General features: G+C 45.2%; 1 protein-coding gene across 1 annotated transcript in view; it reads left to right on the top strand.

The window, feature by feature from the left end:
- Positions 1-14,250, top strand: part of LOC135218036 (transmembrane 9 superfamily member 3-like) — a 115,182-nt gene that overhangs the window by 34,148 nt on the left and 66,784 nt on the right. Inside the window, 2 exon segments of the mRNA XM_064254180.1 lie at positions 6,624-6,744; positions 6,779-6,872. Coding sequence (XP_064110250.1) covers positions 6,624-6,744; positions 6,779-6,872 — 215 coding nt within the window.

The raw sequence follows: 14,250 nt of genomic DNA, 5'->3' as shown, positions 1-14,250 counted from the left end.
TTTTTCTGTCGCCGGTGGTATCAACATCGTTGCTGCCACCTCCTGACTGGAATTCGCTTTTCTAGACAATTGATCATCTTTTTGTGGACTGTTGGTGACGTACCTGGATCGTTGTTTTGGCATTCTCACTGTGACTGGATTTGGACTTGCTTTTGATTTTTTCTTCAAGAATGTCTGATTCAAGTGGTTGTGTAGAGTGTGTGTGAATGTAGGCTGCAAGGTGAGGATACCGAAGGCTTCGGGTTGATCCTCACACTGTATGTCGCAAATGTAGAGGTTTTGATTGTTCTATTTCTAACACCTGTCATGAGTGTGAGAGGTTGAATGTTGAGGAATGGAAGACTCTAACTTCTTACTTGAAGAAGTTAGAAAGGGATAGAGTCAGAAGGGCTGCATCTAAGATTGCGGGTAGTAGTACAAGGCCTATTGAGCCTTTTAATGATTCTAACTCTTCCCTTAACTATGCATTTGATTCTAATTCTGTATCAGGGCCCTCACTGGCTTTACATTCAGATTTCGGCCTCGGAAATTGCTGAACTGAAAGCTACTCTTCACAGGATGAAATCCAAAATGGCTGCCATGAAAGGTAAGGATTGGTGAAAGTAAAAATTATAGTGAAGTGAGTGTCCCCAGTGTTGTGGAGGGGTGGGGCGTCTGACCGTCTCTGCGACGCTCCCAGGCCTAGACCTCTTCCAAGCTCCCAAGCCCAGAGAGAAGGAAAGTCGAAAGCCGTACGGAGGTTTGAGAATTCCCCCCGGTCCAGGAGGTGTCCCTTCAGCAGGCTCTGTAAATAGACAGCTGCTCAGGACCGCTATAGGAAAGCGTCCTCAGAGAGTGCTTCTCTTCGTCCGCTTCTCCCTCCTCCAAAAAAAAAATAAACGAGGGTGGAAGGATTCGGGACTGTCCAGACCCCTGAAAAGGCACTGGAAAAGATCCTGTGTTGGATTCTAGCCCCGAACGCTTTTCGGAAGAAGCGCCTCCTTCGATCAAGAAGGCTAAGAGGGTTTTTGACGTCTCATGGTTTGGACACAAAACTCCTTCGAGGTCTCCCTCTCCCGTTCAAGAAGACGCCGGAGAAGCTTCCAAGAGGATCATTTTGGCCTGTGCAAGAACAGTTATCCGCCTTGGTAGGAGTCCTTTCGAAGGATCCCCCTCGTAAAAAGAAAGACGTGAGGCTTCCTGTCAAGAAGACTCGTCTTCCTTCTCCCGCCAGGAGTGAGGCTCCTGTGGGGACGTGAGGCGTTTGAGATCTACTCTGATAGAGACTCTTTGGACGATTTTGAATCGCCAGACAAGCGCGAGGCGCCAGTCAAGCGCGAGGTTTCCTACAGACGAGAAGCGTCTTATAGGATTAAAGCGCCAGACAAGCGAGAAACGCTTTACAGGCGCGAGGATATTTCCAGACGTGATACGTCTGCCAGACCAGCAGCGTCAGCCGAGCGCGAGGAAGCAGCCAGGCGCGAGGATTCAGCCAGGCGCGAGGCGCCAGACAAGCGTCATCCATACAAGGATTTGGCACCAGAAAGGCGCGAGGCGCCAGCCAGGCGCGAGAGTTTAGAGCGCGAGGCTTCAGTCAGGCGCTAGCGCCAGGCCAAGCGCGAGGTCAGGCGCGAGGCGCCATCCAAGCGCGAGGAGTCGCCAGGCGCGGCCGCCAGCCAAGCGCGAGGAGCCAGCCAAGCGAGGAGCGCTATACAACTCTCTTAGCCCCTCTCCTATTAGGAGTTTGTCTCCCGTAGAGAGAGTTATTGGGCAGGAAGACCCGGAACGGGAAGTGACTTCTTCTGATCCGATATTGGAAGAGGACACAGAAGACGAAACTCACGGCAGAGAAGGGCTGTCTAACTACAAAGTTTTGACCAGCTCTCCTCCTCCAGGAATACGGAGATGCATTGATCCCTGCGCTCCTCCTTCGCCCTCGTTCACTTTTTTTCATGCTCTAAGACGCCGAAGTCGTCGGCTTTCTTGAAGATGAGAGGCCGACGATTTCTATGAAGAGAGCTCTTCAGTCGCTGGATAGCTGGATGCTAAACCAAGAAGGAGCTAGTCAGGACGGTGTTTGCATGCCTCCCGCTAGACTTACGGGCAAGAGAGGTATCTGGTACCAGACTGGGGAGAATATGGGGACTCACCTCTCCCAGCTTCGGCTGAAGCTGACTTTTCCAGTCTGGTAGATGCATCCAGGAGACATAGCCTTCATACTGCGAAGATTACTTGGGGTCTTTCAGAGTTGGATCATCTCCTCAAGGGACTTTTTCACATTTTAGAAGTCTTCAACTTCCTAGATGGTCCCTTTGGGGTGATGTCCAAGAAGGCTCATGCCTCGGAAGGACTAGATCCGGACGTACTCCTTGCAATTTTGTCCTGTATTGACAAGGCGGTACAGGATGGCTCAGGAGAAGTTTCTTCTTCCTTATTTGGAGCAGGTCTCTTGAAGAAGAGATCTGTTTTTAGCGCTTTCTTGACGAAAGCGGTATCCCGTTCGCAAAGGGCAGCCTTGTTATTCGCTCCCAGGTCTGACTTTCTGTTCCCGAGTCGCAGTTGGTGAGGGACATTTCCCGTTCTCTGACGGAGAAAGCACACAGGATCTTCTCCTGCAATCTTCCAGGAAGAAGAGACCAGTGATGGTGGGCAGACAAGAAAGGTGGTGTCTACTGTTCCGTTCGGCCCCTTTCGAGGAGGCCCTCCTGCTAGAGTTACCGCTAAAAAAGAAAACGACCGAAAGAAGAGAGGTAGAGCCTCTTTCCGTCCCTTTAAAAGGGGAAAGTGAAGTGGCGCTCCTCCAAACACCAGTAGGTGCCAGGCTCCGGGGATTTGCGGAAGCCTGGACTCTCATAGTACAGACGCTTGGTCTATGTCTGTTCTACAGAAGGGATACCTCATTCCTTTCCTGGACAATCCTCCCCTGACGTCAACTCGTCCGCGGGAATTGTCCCGCCAATTACAAGGACCCTGTGTTGAAAGATACCTCTTCAACAAATGGTGGATCAGATGTGGGACAAGAGCTATAGAGCTAGTTGCTGGATCAAAGCTCCCCAGGGTTTTACAATCGTCTTTTCTTGGTTGCGAAAGCTCGGGGGCTGGAGACCAGTTCTGGATGTCAGCGCTCTGAACAAGTTGTTCAGAAACAGAAGTTCTCCATGGAACCTCTGCATCAGTCCTTGCGGTTCTTCGCCAAGGGGATTGGATGGTGTCTCTGATCTCCAGGATGCCTATTTTCACGTCCCGATCCATCCTTCGTCGAAGAAGTACCAAAAATCCGTTTCATGACGGGGGGAAGGATCTTCCAATTCAGAGCCTTGTGTTTTCGGCCTGTCTACGCGCCTCAGGTTTTCACAGCCTTATGAAAAATGTGGCGAGATGGCTTCACCTGAAAGGAATCAGTATATCTCTGTACCTAGACGACTGGCTCATCAGAGCAAAGTCAGAGAAACAGTGTTTGGGATGACCTGACTGTGACACTAAACCTGATAAAGACCTTAGGATTACTCGTGAACCTCGAGAAGTCCCAACTGATCCCCAGCCAGAACTTGGTCTATCTGGGATTCGATGGATTCTCGGGGTTTTACGAGTATTTCCTTCTCAAGAGAGACTAACAGAGTTTAGAAAAAGTCTCTCTCTTCCTAAGGAAGGAACGTACTTCGGCGAGGGAATGGTTTGAGCCTATTAGGGACTCTTTCCTCGCTCGAACAGTTTTTTCCTCTAGGAAGACTTCATCTCCGTCCGCTTCAGTTCTTCCTCAGAAGATCGTGGAACATGAAGACAGGGCTTCTCTCGGACAGTTTTCCCATTCCAGTTCTGATGAAACGCCATTTAGAAGGTGGTGGTTACTCCCACTGAAGAAAAACAAGGGTACTTCCCTAGAAAAACAACGAACCCAAACCTTGTATTGTTTTCCGACGCGTCTGAAAAAGGTTGGGGAGCAACCTTGGGAAAGAGAGAGGTGTCAGGCACTTGGAATGCTCTTCAAGTGTCCTGGCACATAAACTGCAAAGAGCTGTTTGCCGTACACCTAGCCCTAAGAGCTTCGAACCTTTAGTGAGGAACAAAATAGTACAAGTAAATGCGGACAATACAACCGCCCTTGCATATATTCGAAAGCAAGGAGGTACTCACTCGTATGCCCTTTACGAGCTCGCAAGAGACCTGCTGTTGTGGGACATCGCAAAGGAACATCTCTCTTTTGACGAGGTTTGTTCAGGGAGTAAGGAACGTGAGAGCAGACAGCTGAGCAGGAGAACCAGGTCCTTCATACCGAATGGACCTCCACTCAGAAGTTTGCCGGAATCTCTGTCTCTTTGGGGACTCCTCATGTCGACCTCTTTGCCACGTTCCTCTCAAAAAGACTGGAAGTCTTCTGTTCAGTAGTAGAAGACCCCTGAGCTTTAACAGTAGACGCCTTCCTGCTAAATTGGTCTCATGTAGACGTTTACGCATTTCCCCCATTCAAGATACTGGGGCAAGTGCTCAGGAAGTTTGTGACTTCAAAGGGGACAAAAATGACCCTGATAGCCCCCTTTTGGCCAGCTCAAGAGTGGTTCCCAGAGGTGCTGGAGTGGTGGTAGACTTCCCCAGATCCCTTCCACAAAGGAAGGATCTTCTCAAACAACCACATTCTTCGAGAGGTTTCATCAAAACCTCCCCGCTCCTCGCTCTGACTGCCTTTTTTCGACTATCGAAAGACTTGTCAGAGCGAGAGGCTTTTCTAGCAAAGCAGCAAGCTCGTCGCTAGAGCCAGGAGAACTTCCACTATCCGTGTTTACCAATCGAAGTGGGAAGTTTTTTAGAAGGTGGTGTAAGTCGAAGAAGTTGTCCTCCTCCAGTACCTCTGTAACAGAAATCGCGGATTTTCTGTTATTTTTTTGAGAGAAGAATCGCGTCTCTCCGTAGCCACGATAAAGGGCTATAGGAGTATGCTATCGGCCGTCCTTTAGGAATAGAGGCCTAGATTTGGGAAACGATAAAGATCTACATGATCTGATTAGATCTTTTGAGACCAAGAAGTCTAAGATTACTTCTCCCCCTAACTGGAATCTAGACGTGGTGCTTAAGTTCTTGTCATCAGCGAGATTTGAACCCCTGCATTTGGCCTCGTTTCGTGACATAACGAGAAAATGTTTATTTCTTTTGTCACTGGCGACGGCGAAAAGAGTTAGTGAGCTGCACGCCCTTAGTGATAAAGTGTGTTTCAAATCTAGATTCAGCCATCTGTTTCCTTCAAAGAATTATTCTTGGCGAAGAATGAAAATCCTTTCGAATCCCTGGCCGAGAAACTTCAAAGTAAAAGGCTTATCGGGTCTCGTCGCGGGAACCGGAGAGGTCTCTTTGCCCAGTAAGGGCGTTAAAGTTTTACATACAGAAAAAGAAACAGTTGGGGAGGTTCTAGACAAGGTCTTTGGTGCTCGGTGAAGGATCCATCAAGACCTATGTCTAAGAATTGCTTTAGCCTTTTTTGTCAGGAACGTCATTACGGACGCTCATAAGGCTTGCACGGATGATTCTTTCAACTCCTGAGAGTAAGAGCTCATGAGTGAGAGCAGTGGCTACGTCTCTCTCTTTTCAGAGAAATATGTCACTTAAGAATATCTTGGAAGCGACATATTGGAGATGTAATTCTGTGTTTGCTTCTCACTATTTGAAGGACGTTCGTGTGACCTATGAAAAATGTTTTTCTTTAGGTCCTTTTGTGTCTGCGGGCACAATCCTGGGTACAGGAGCTAACACCAATCCTTAATTATTACATAAGTCTAATAGATATGTTCTAAGACTTTCTGCTGAACAAGTGCAGATGCGCACAGGCGCCAGTCACTTCCGTTCAGTAAGGAACTCTTGTGATATCTTTTATTAGATGAGTATCATAAAATTTTTTTTTTGAAAAATTATTGTGTGCATGTGCATTTGGTTTGAGTTACGGTTGTTGCGAAGAGTTTTGGGGATAACTCGGAGCAATTTTTAATACTAACATGGTGGTTAGGATCAGGTGGTCGGATTGTTGTGTGCTCCTTATAAGGTGTGTTGTCATATAAGTGGATCAGCACCCATTGACAAAGTCCTTTCAGGCTCTGCCGAGTAAGTGGATAAGACCCCTTCGGCAGACACAAGAATTCTTGGCCATAGATCACATATCTCGCTAAGTTTCTTGAGGTGACGCAGACTACGGGGCAAACACCCACGAAGTCTACCACCTATCAGGTAGGAACCAAGGTTTTTTTATTTATACCTACAACATATGTTGTTTACCTGTCTATTCCAGAAGTAGCTGTCTCTTACCCTCCACCGAAGGGTGCCAATCAGCTATGTATATATCTGACAGGTAAGTTGATTGTATGAAAATGATATTTGTTATAATACAATAAAGTTTTCATACATACTTACCTGGCAGATATATACGATTAGGGCCCACCCAGCCTCCCCGCAAGGATACAGGGGGAAGAGAAATATATGAGAGAAAAACGTGAATGGTTTTCCTAGTCCTGCCGCCCAGGGCAGGCCGTAGATCACCTGACCTACCTGTAGCGAGTGGCGCGAATTTGAATTTCTGTCGGGGAACGACGGAGTCTTAGCTATATATATCTGCCAAGTATGTATGAAACTTTATTGTATTATAACAATATCATTTTTTTCAGGTGATGTTTCAAAAACCACTTACTGTGAAGTTGAACTGGATGAGCTCCGTCTTAGAACTTTCGTGTATGCAGTTAAGAATCATTACTGGTATCAATGTATATTGAGTTATTTGCCATATGGGTGAGTTTTTTGATACATTTATATGAACTAACAGTATTTTTAAAGAAAAGTATGCAAGTTTATATCACCTAAAAATTGTAGATAGGGAAAAGTTTGCTATTAGGTTTAATCTTGATTCTGATTTTTATGTACCAATATTCACACACAGGGATGGAGACCATTTTTATACATACATCTAAACTACAAATCTAAACGCTTTAGAGGTCTGTGAAGTACTTAATACCTGGCTGATGAAATGTTTTGACCATTGGGTCGATTTTCTAAATTACAATAATGCTAAGTTTTACAATACTATATTCATTTCCTCATTTTTTTTTATTTGCAACCCCCAGAATTTTTTGCTAGACTTAATTTTTTTTATTGCCAGTGCTTCCTTTATTGTTTTTGAATTAATGTAGTATTTTGTATTGTCCAATAAAACCTAGTCTCTTAGCTTTGTTAGACTGTGAGCAGTTTGTTTTATCTTTATATTTATGATAGGTACTGCTTTAAGTATAAATAATATCCAGATTAAATATTCTTTGGCCTTAAGTAAGTCAACACTAGCTATTGATAACAATAATATTATGACAAGGCAGAACAGTTTGTGACAAAAATTATTGTTTATAAAAGATATTAGTAAATCAGAGAAGTAGTGGCTGGGTAACTATAGGACAGTAAACAAAGAATACAGACAAACATGCTGTCATGCAAGGAAATGTTAATGGAGGGAAACAGTGGTTGGTCAGTACCTAAAGAAAAATTAACATAGGATGCTTTGGACAAAGAATGTGCTAAAAAACAACTGCCATGAAAGGCAGATATAAATGAGAGTACCATTGATTGACAGTTTAGTATAAAAAACAACAACTAGGAGACACACTAAGTAAACTATATATTGCAATTCACTCCCAGAACACCTGAATTAGCCCTGTCACTGACCAGCCCGAACTATATCCCCACATATTTACCCACTAAGTGGGTAATTTTAACTGTCAGTGTTACAAACCGCTGCAGGTAAAATCTAGTCAAATGAGTTACCTGTGTTACCGTTGACAACGCTGCCGCAAATACCGGCCACCAGAGGCCGTCTCCTCAATTGTTTCTTTGTTTGCCATGCTGTGTGGATTAGTCCCACATCAGGCGAACTTTTGGTCATTTAGCCCGACCCCACTCAAGAGTTTTCGTATTTTGGTATACATATTACGACCTTGGACTGTGATTAACGTTTTTTCTCCTGTTTGACTTTGGATAAGCTACTTTGTATTCGCTATGGATAAGTTAGAAAATAAACATCGTCGCCACCTTCAAACGCCTCTGCCTTTACTTCATCTACAGTTCGACGATCGAGCCTTCTACTGCTGGATAAGTTGGTGCTCGTCGGCTCTGCACGCCCTGCAAGTGTAGGATGAGTTACCCTCACACATGATCGACGTTCTTTTCGTTATTTCATGTAGGAAGGTTCAGTGCAATACCAGTTCAGAGATGTTTGTCTTGGTCAGGAGACAAGGAAATATTAGAGTTAGCTATTCAAGAAATTAGTGGACAGGTTTATCATCTAGTATGTTTAGCATATTTCTAGCCTGACGAATAATTTAACCAAAATAGAGATAGTGGTAGTAGTAGTAAAGTGTTTTTTTTTATTGTTGCTAATCGTTCCCTTTTTCAGCCCCCCTGCTTGTTCCAGAACCATCCCTACGAGTGCTGGGGGTAATGGGAGAACCAAACCCCAAGCTCCGATTGGGGGTAGGTTCTACCACCCCCCCCACGCGGAGCAGGCAGTGTTTGGCAGCAGATTTCCCCTTCCCTTCGATGTGTAAGTTCTCAGATGATGAAAATTTAGGTCGATACAGACGAGTAGGGATGAATAGGCTACATAGTGTTTAGGAAGAGAAGTGCAGGCTTCTTCGGGTCGGTTTTCTATTATAGTAGTAGTTTATAGAGGGACAGTGTTCTTAGAGCCTCTTTGGATTTTTCCTGTTTCGCGTTCCTTGCATCAGAAGCTCTCTAGGCCAAGTTGGTCGTTCAGATCTGGTTTTGGGTCTGTCGGGTTCTGAAGGGGTTGAATACTGCTTCTTTGTCTTAAAGGTTCCTTTCCTCTTCATATATGATATGAATTGTTAATATCAACTAATTCTCTGTTCAATGAATATTGACTTTCAATAATTCAGTATGTAGAGAAGTGGAACAAAAATTAACTAGGGCTAGCCTAGTGTTCACGATGATATATCATATTCATATATAGTAGCCTAGCCTAAAGTATTCACTGTACTACATATCAGTAGAGAAATTTTTATAGTGGCTAACGCTGTAGGCTCAAGGCATTCTGACTTCGGATAATTCAGTACAGGTGTAAATTGAACACGAACGAGAATCCGATCTTAGGATGATAATTCAATATGAATGTAATCAAACAGGAATGAAGATCAGATTCTGTCCGACTAAAGCATTATAAGTGTATTATATGTATCATCATATTAGCGTAGTATAAATACTAGCTCGGCAGTCATTCTCGCTCTGGAATCAGCTGATGGCGAATACGAGTTTGCGTCGCCCTGTCCAACTCATTCTTGTCCTGATTGGCTAGCATGACTATCGTAACAACCTTCCTCACTTATGCCATGTTTGTCGTCTTGAAGGAGACTTGTTTTCAACTATGTTGACATTTAACATAGTCAATAATGGTATCTTGTGCTATATAATTAGAAATCAGATATAAGGAATTCGTTTGTATGACGTCTTCATCCGTTTAACAGACTAATTGCCGTCAGTAATTACATTGTGCTTATGTCAGTTACAGTTACAAAAATAATTACCAGTCATATTATCAAATTACAGTGACAACTGAAATTAACATTAGGGGATCTGTTTGGCTTGAACTATCGTCTTAGTATTCTGTTCACCATTGAAGCTTTCCTTCGAGGAAGACTTCTCCTTCACTCTCTTTGATAGAGATCGAAGGTGGTCGATCTCCAATCCTTATTTTGTTTTCTTGAAGGAAAGAATTTAGGATGGAGATCGTTGTTCAGAATCCTACAAATATACTACGTATATTAACCTCGCGACATGATTCTACTAAGCAGTTGAATTGTCCGAGGGGTAGGCGCATATCCTAGTTAATCTACGGATTGCGACTTAGACGAGAAGTATTCTAATTGAACTGCAACTCGGGGTTGCCTGCAACCTCCCAGGAGTTTTCAGTTTCAATTTTATATACTTATGGTTTTGTCACGACAACACCATTTCAACTTTTATATTTACCGAAATTCGTTTCGCCTAAATATAATTGCTCGAGCATATCTTTTATGCTCGGTGGTTCTAGCCGAACGCATTCCTTCGTGGAAATAATGGATTACCTGGCAACTCAGGATGACGAGTCAGCGAGAGCTCAGGCTCAGCTACTGCGTATTGAACTGCCTGATAGCAGCTCAGTATCAGCTGGGCCTCCGAGATGCACGGTCAGTTATGTCTCTCTCTCTCCCCTGCTTTGATTGACTACCGAACCGTATCTCTGCCCAACATCATGGGACTTAGGTCTCTGATTAACAGGGATTCTCGCAATAATGAAGGACCATCTACTGCTGTGACGATAGATTCCATCGCCTTCGACATTGCGAGAATTTTCAACAGAGATATCTCTTAGACTCTTCATCTTTCTGTTTACCGCACGGTAACAGAAGTCTGTACAAGTCTCACCCGCTGCATCGCACTGCGATAATGCGAATGATTTTGCAGACATCTGAGTTTGTCTTCAAAATATCTCATATTCGTAGGTGTACAATTGTTCATTGTTCAACCCGAATTAACAGATGTGTCAAAAGACATCGCCTACTCTCCGACCTGACAGCTCTACTTCCAAATGTTCAGCCCATGAGAAGCAGTTCTTCAGGCGGCTTTCCCCTGTGTTTTCATTACTGAAGAACGCCCCGCTTTCATTGCAACTACGACTTCTCACCGGACAGCAATGAAATAGCGGTTAGCGTTTTTCAGTCATTTGTAAGCACAGGTTCAGAATCTTGAGAATCCTTCTCTCGATTCGTCTGTGAAGACGTAGGTTGCATTCAATATCTACCTTCGTCTTCAACGGTACATAGTGTTGTTTCTCCTTAGCTGAGATTCAACAACTATGAGATGTTTTGCCTTCAGGGACCTCGGTCCTCTAGAAGGCAATTGACTTTCGCCTGTTGGGCACATGCCTTAAGAGAATCATCACCTCGCTTGTCCGGCATTGGTGACAAACAAATACATTATTTGTTTGGTCTCTCGGCATACCCTTTAAAGGCGAAGGTCACGTGACTTACTCGGATGCTTGGACAACTTGCCTCCTACCCGAACGCAGTCAGTCGGCAGCTGTCAGAGCGCCCGAGTCAGTTATGAACTACGCTGTTGACTTAGTTCGTTGTTACAGAGCAATCATTACTTCGTTTTAATAGCTTGTCACAGTACCCATACCATCGACACCCACCATGGAGTGTCCGGTGTCCTATCCACTACCGAGAACTTCGCTGCATGGGGATAGGAGATGCGAGAGACTTCGTGGCAAACGGACAGACCAGTATGGGTACTGGACATCACCGAAGTAGAGAAGAGGATAGGTCATGCGACTATTCCCTTCTTTTCCTCTGAGGAACTGCATGACTTCTCCTGCCGGGGAGTGGGGATGGGGATCCGTGACGCTCGATTTCGTACCGAACTTCGTAGCGAAGACTCATAACCCTTCGGTCCCTGACGATTGGTTCGAGTCGTTCACAGTCCCCTCCCTAATGGACTTTCACCGCCTTCGATGCGAAGGAGATGCTGCCTTGTCCGCAAGAACTTCTCCGTGGCGCAGGTACTGAAGGCAGGGGTCTGGTCCAACCAGACCACATGCCCCTCCTCCTTCTACCTTCGGATATTGCCCACAGGTCCTTGGATCTTTTTCCCTGGGACCCGTGGTGGCTGCTCAACACGTTGTGTAGCGAACCCAGACCCTCGCAGGCTGAACAGCATCGAGTCCTGGTGTGACCGTAAGAATGGATGAGTGAATGAGAGTGTGACTGGCTCCTCTTCCCATCTTTTTCTTCCCCTCTACCTGGGTTAGAGGGACACAGTCGTCACCCTGCTGGATAAGGACAGATGCAGGTGAGCTACTCAACAGAGCCCCATCTTATCCCTTTCACTAGGGATAGGAGCGTATATCCACCACGTTCCTCCAACAAGGGGGAGGAAGTGTGGATGCAGCTTGAGACAACCCATACTTTGTGTTGCCTCTTGCAAACAGGAACAAGTTCTTGCTTGCTGGTACGAAGAGATACGCTTGCCTCTCTCTTAGTACTCGGCCCAGAGGTCTGACCATTGATCCTGCGGTGCACACTCCGATCAATCGGAGGCTTGGATCCCTCCCTCGCTCTTACGACCAGGGAGGCATTCCAGGGATGGACGAACACCAGTCTGTTCATCAAAAGACTCAGATTCCTCCCACCATGAAGTGAGTCTTCCTATTGTTAAAGGACCGATGGTTTGTATTACGTATCGGAACAAATGACAATTTGTCGAAAATTGCATTTTTCCTAACTATACAAACCTGAGGTCCTTTACATATAGTCCCTCCTCATGCCACCCCTCACTCTGCGTATTTTGCATGGGCCAAAAGCAAAAGTGATTTGTTTACTGGCCGCGCGACTGTCGGACAAGCAGTTAACTACGTCGTTTCTCCCTTGTTCGAAGCTTACGACTGTTCCAGCTGCCGCTAGCTACTTCCTATTGTTAAAGGACCTCAGGTTTGTATAGTTAGGAAAAATGCAATTTTCGACAAATTGTCATTTTCCCTCAGGTTAGATTGCGTAAAATTTAGCGATTCCGTTCGTTTTCACTCGTTTTCATAGGTATTAGCGAACCTTACTTTATTAATCTTTGTCGATGTGAAAACAACAGTAAATGAGCTCTTTCATGCTATTACTTTCTTTTACCATGGCTGTGTTTGAATTCATAAAAAAAGGTTGCTGATGCACGTAATTTTGCCTTATCAGCTTCAGCTACATTTATAACATGAATACAGTAATTACCATCGCACGTGGATGAATACAATAAACGGATGTTGCTATCGGATTCGATTACTGTCACACGCGGATCAATACAATAAAGTGATGGTGCTATAGGATTCGATCGTATTAGCAACAAGTTCTCGTTCGGTTGTTCATAGCTGTACGCAGTTATACGAGTATATTATCATTAAGATAATACTTTTAAACTTATAAGAGGGTGCAAATTTATGGAGGTGGAGATGTTAGACGATTGTAATTCTCTCTCTCTCTCTCTCTCTCTCTCTCTCTCTCTCTCTCTCTCTCTCTCTCTCTCTCTCTCTCTCTCTCTCTCTCTCTCTCTCTCTCTCTCTCTCTGGGTTTAAAGGAAATAATTTTGGAGGGGCTGCCTTTGTAGCACCTTCCACGGGTCCTGTAGTTCTCAGGCTGCTGGTGTTGATGCTTCAAGGCGGTATCCGCAACTCCGTATTTTCATCCTTACTTTTTTTGAGACGTAATGTGTAGTTCTTGAGGGGGCTACTGTAGTTGGAGATTCATCTGTGCCATCGTTGACTGTATCGATACCGGTTGTGTCACCACCCACTTCTCTCATAGGGTAGTTAGTAATCTTCCTTCTTCGTTCCCATTTATATGCCTTAGGTGTGTGAGACGTAACGTGCTTACCGTGGAAATTGCTGGGGGCTACGGCCATTGGCAGTTCGTCTGCATCGTAGTTAGCACTTTTTGTGCCCTCAGCCCCCTTTCTTAGGGTAGCTGGTAATTTCCTTCTGCGGCTCCCATTGGTTCCAAATTCGTAACCCGTTATTCTCCACCTGCACAATGTCGGCGATAGATGCTCCGGTGGTTACTTGTAGTGACTTCTCTCCCTCCTCCTGCTTATTTTCTTAACTTTTTCCTGCTGCTTTTCTGTTCCACCTTAAGGGATTTTCAATGTGGGTTCGACCTTGATTCCGTGTCTACTGGGAGTACTTCTTTCCCTCACTTGCTCCGGACTCCAGTCTAGGTTTAGTTTTGGTAACGGGCGTTAGTTGGATCGTGTTTTGCGACCTCTTCGCTCTTAGGGGGTGTTGCTCGCATTTTGTAGTCGGCCCAGTCTCGTGTCATAGTCATGGTGAGTGCGGAGTTTCGCAGTCTAAGTGAGACTGGTTCAAGGTTAGGTTATCGTCTTGGTTGGTACACGTTTGGCGCAACTGCATGGGAGTGACTCGCAGGGGTGGGCGTTCATCGCCAAGGTATATTCGGCTCAGGTGTAACGTTATCATCACTGGGTAGTTAGGGGATGCAAAGTCGAGTTACAGGTTTTGCAGAACTGGTGACAGTTACTCCTGTGAGGGGTGGACAGCGGTCGGACAGCAGGGGTTACATCATGATGTCTGGGGGGAGTGCGGGTTGGGCAGTCGAGTACGACTTGCACAGGAGTTTATCATCTTGTTGGTATATCGTTGCGAAATCGGATCGGTAGGCTCAGATATGATGGGATCTTGTATGTCGTTTGGTATTGAGCAGC

The sequence above is a fragment of the Macrobrachium nipponense genome, chromosome 9, assembly GCF_015104395.2.
Source record: "Macrobrachium nipponense isolate FS-2020 chromosome 9, ASM1510439v2, whole genome shotgun sequence".
Taxonomy (NCBI): Eukaryota; Metazoa; Arthropoda; class Malacostraca; order Decapoda; family Palaemonidae; genus Macrobrachium; species Macrobrachium nipponense.
Note: the sequence above shows the minus strand (reverse complement) of the source record. Positions and strands in the feature narration are given on the sequence as shown.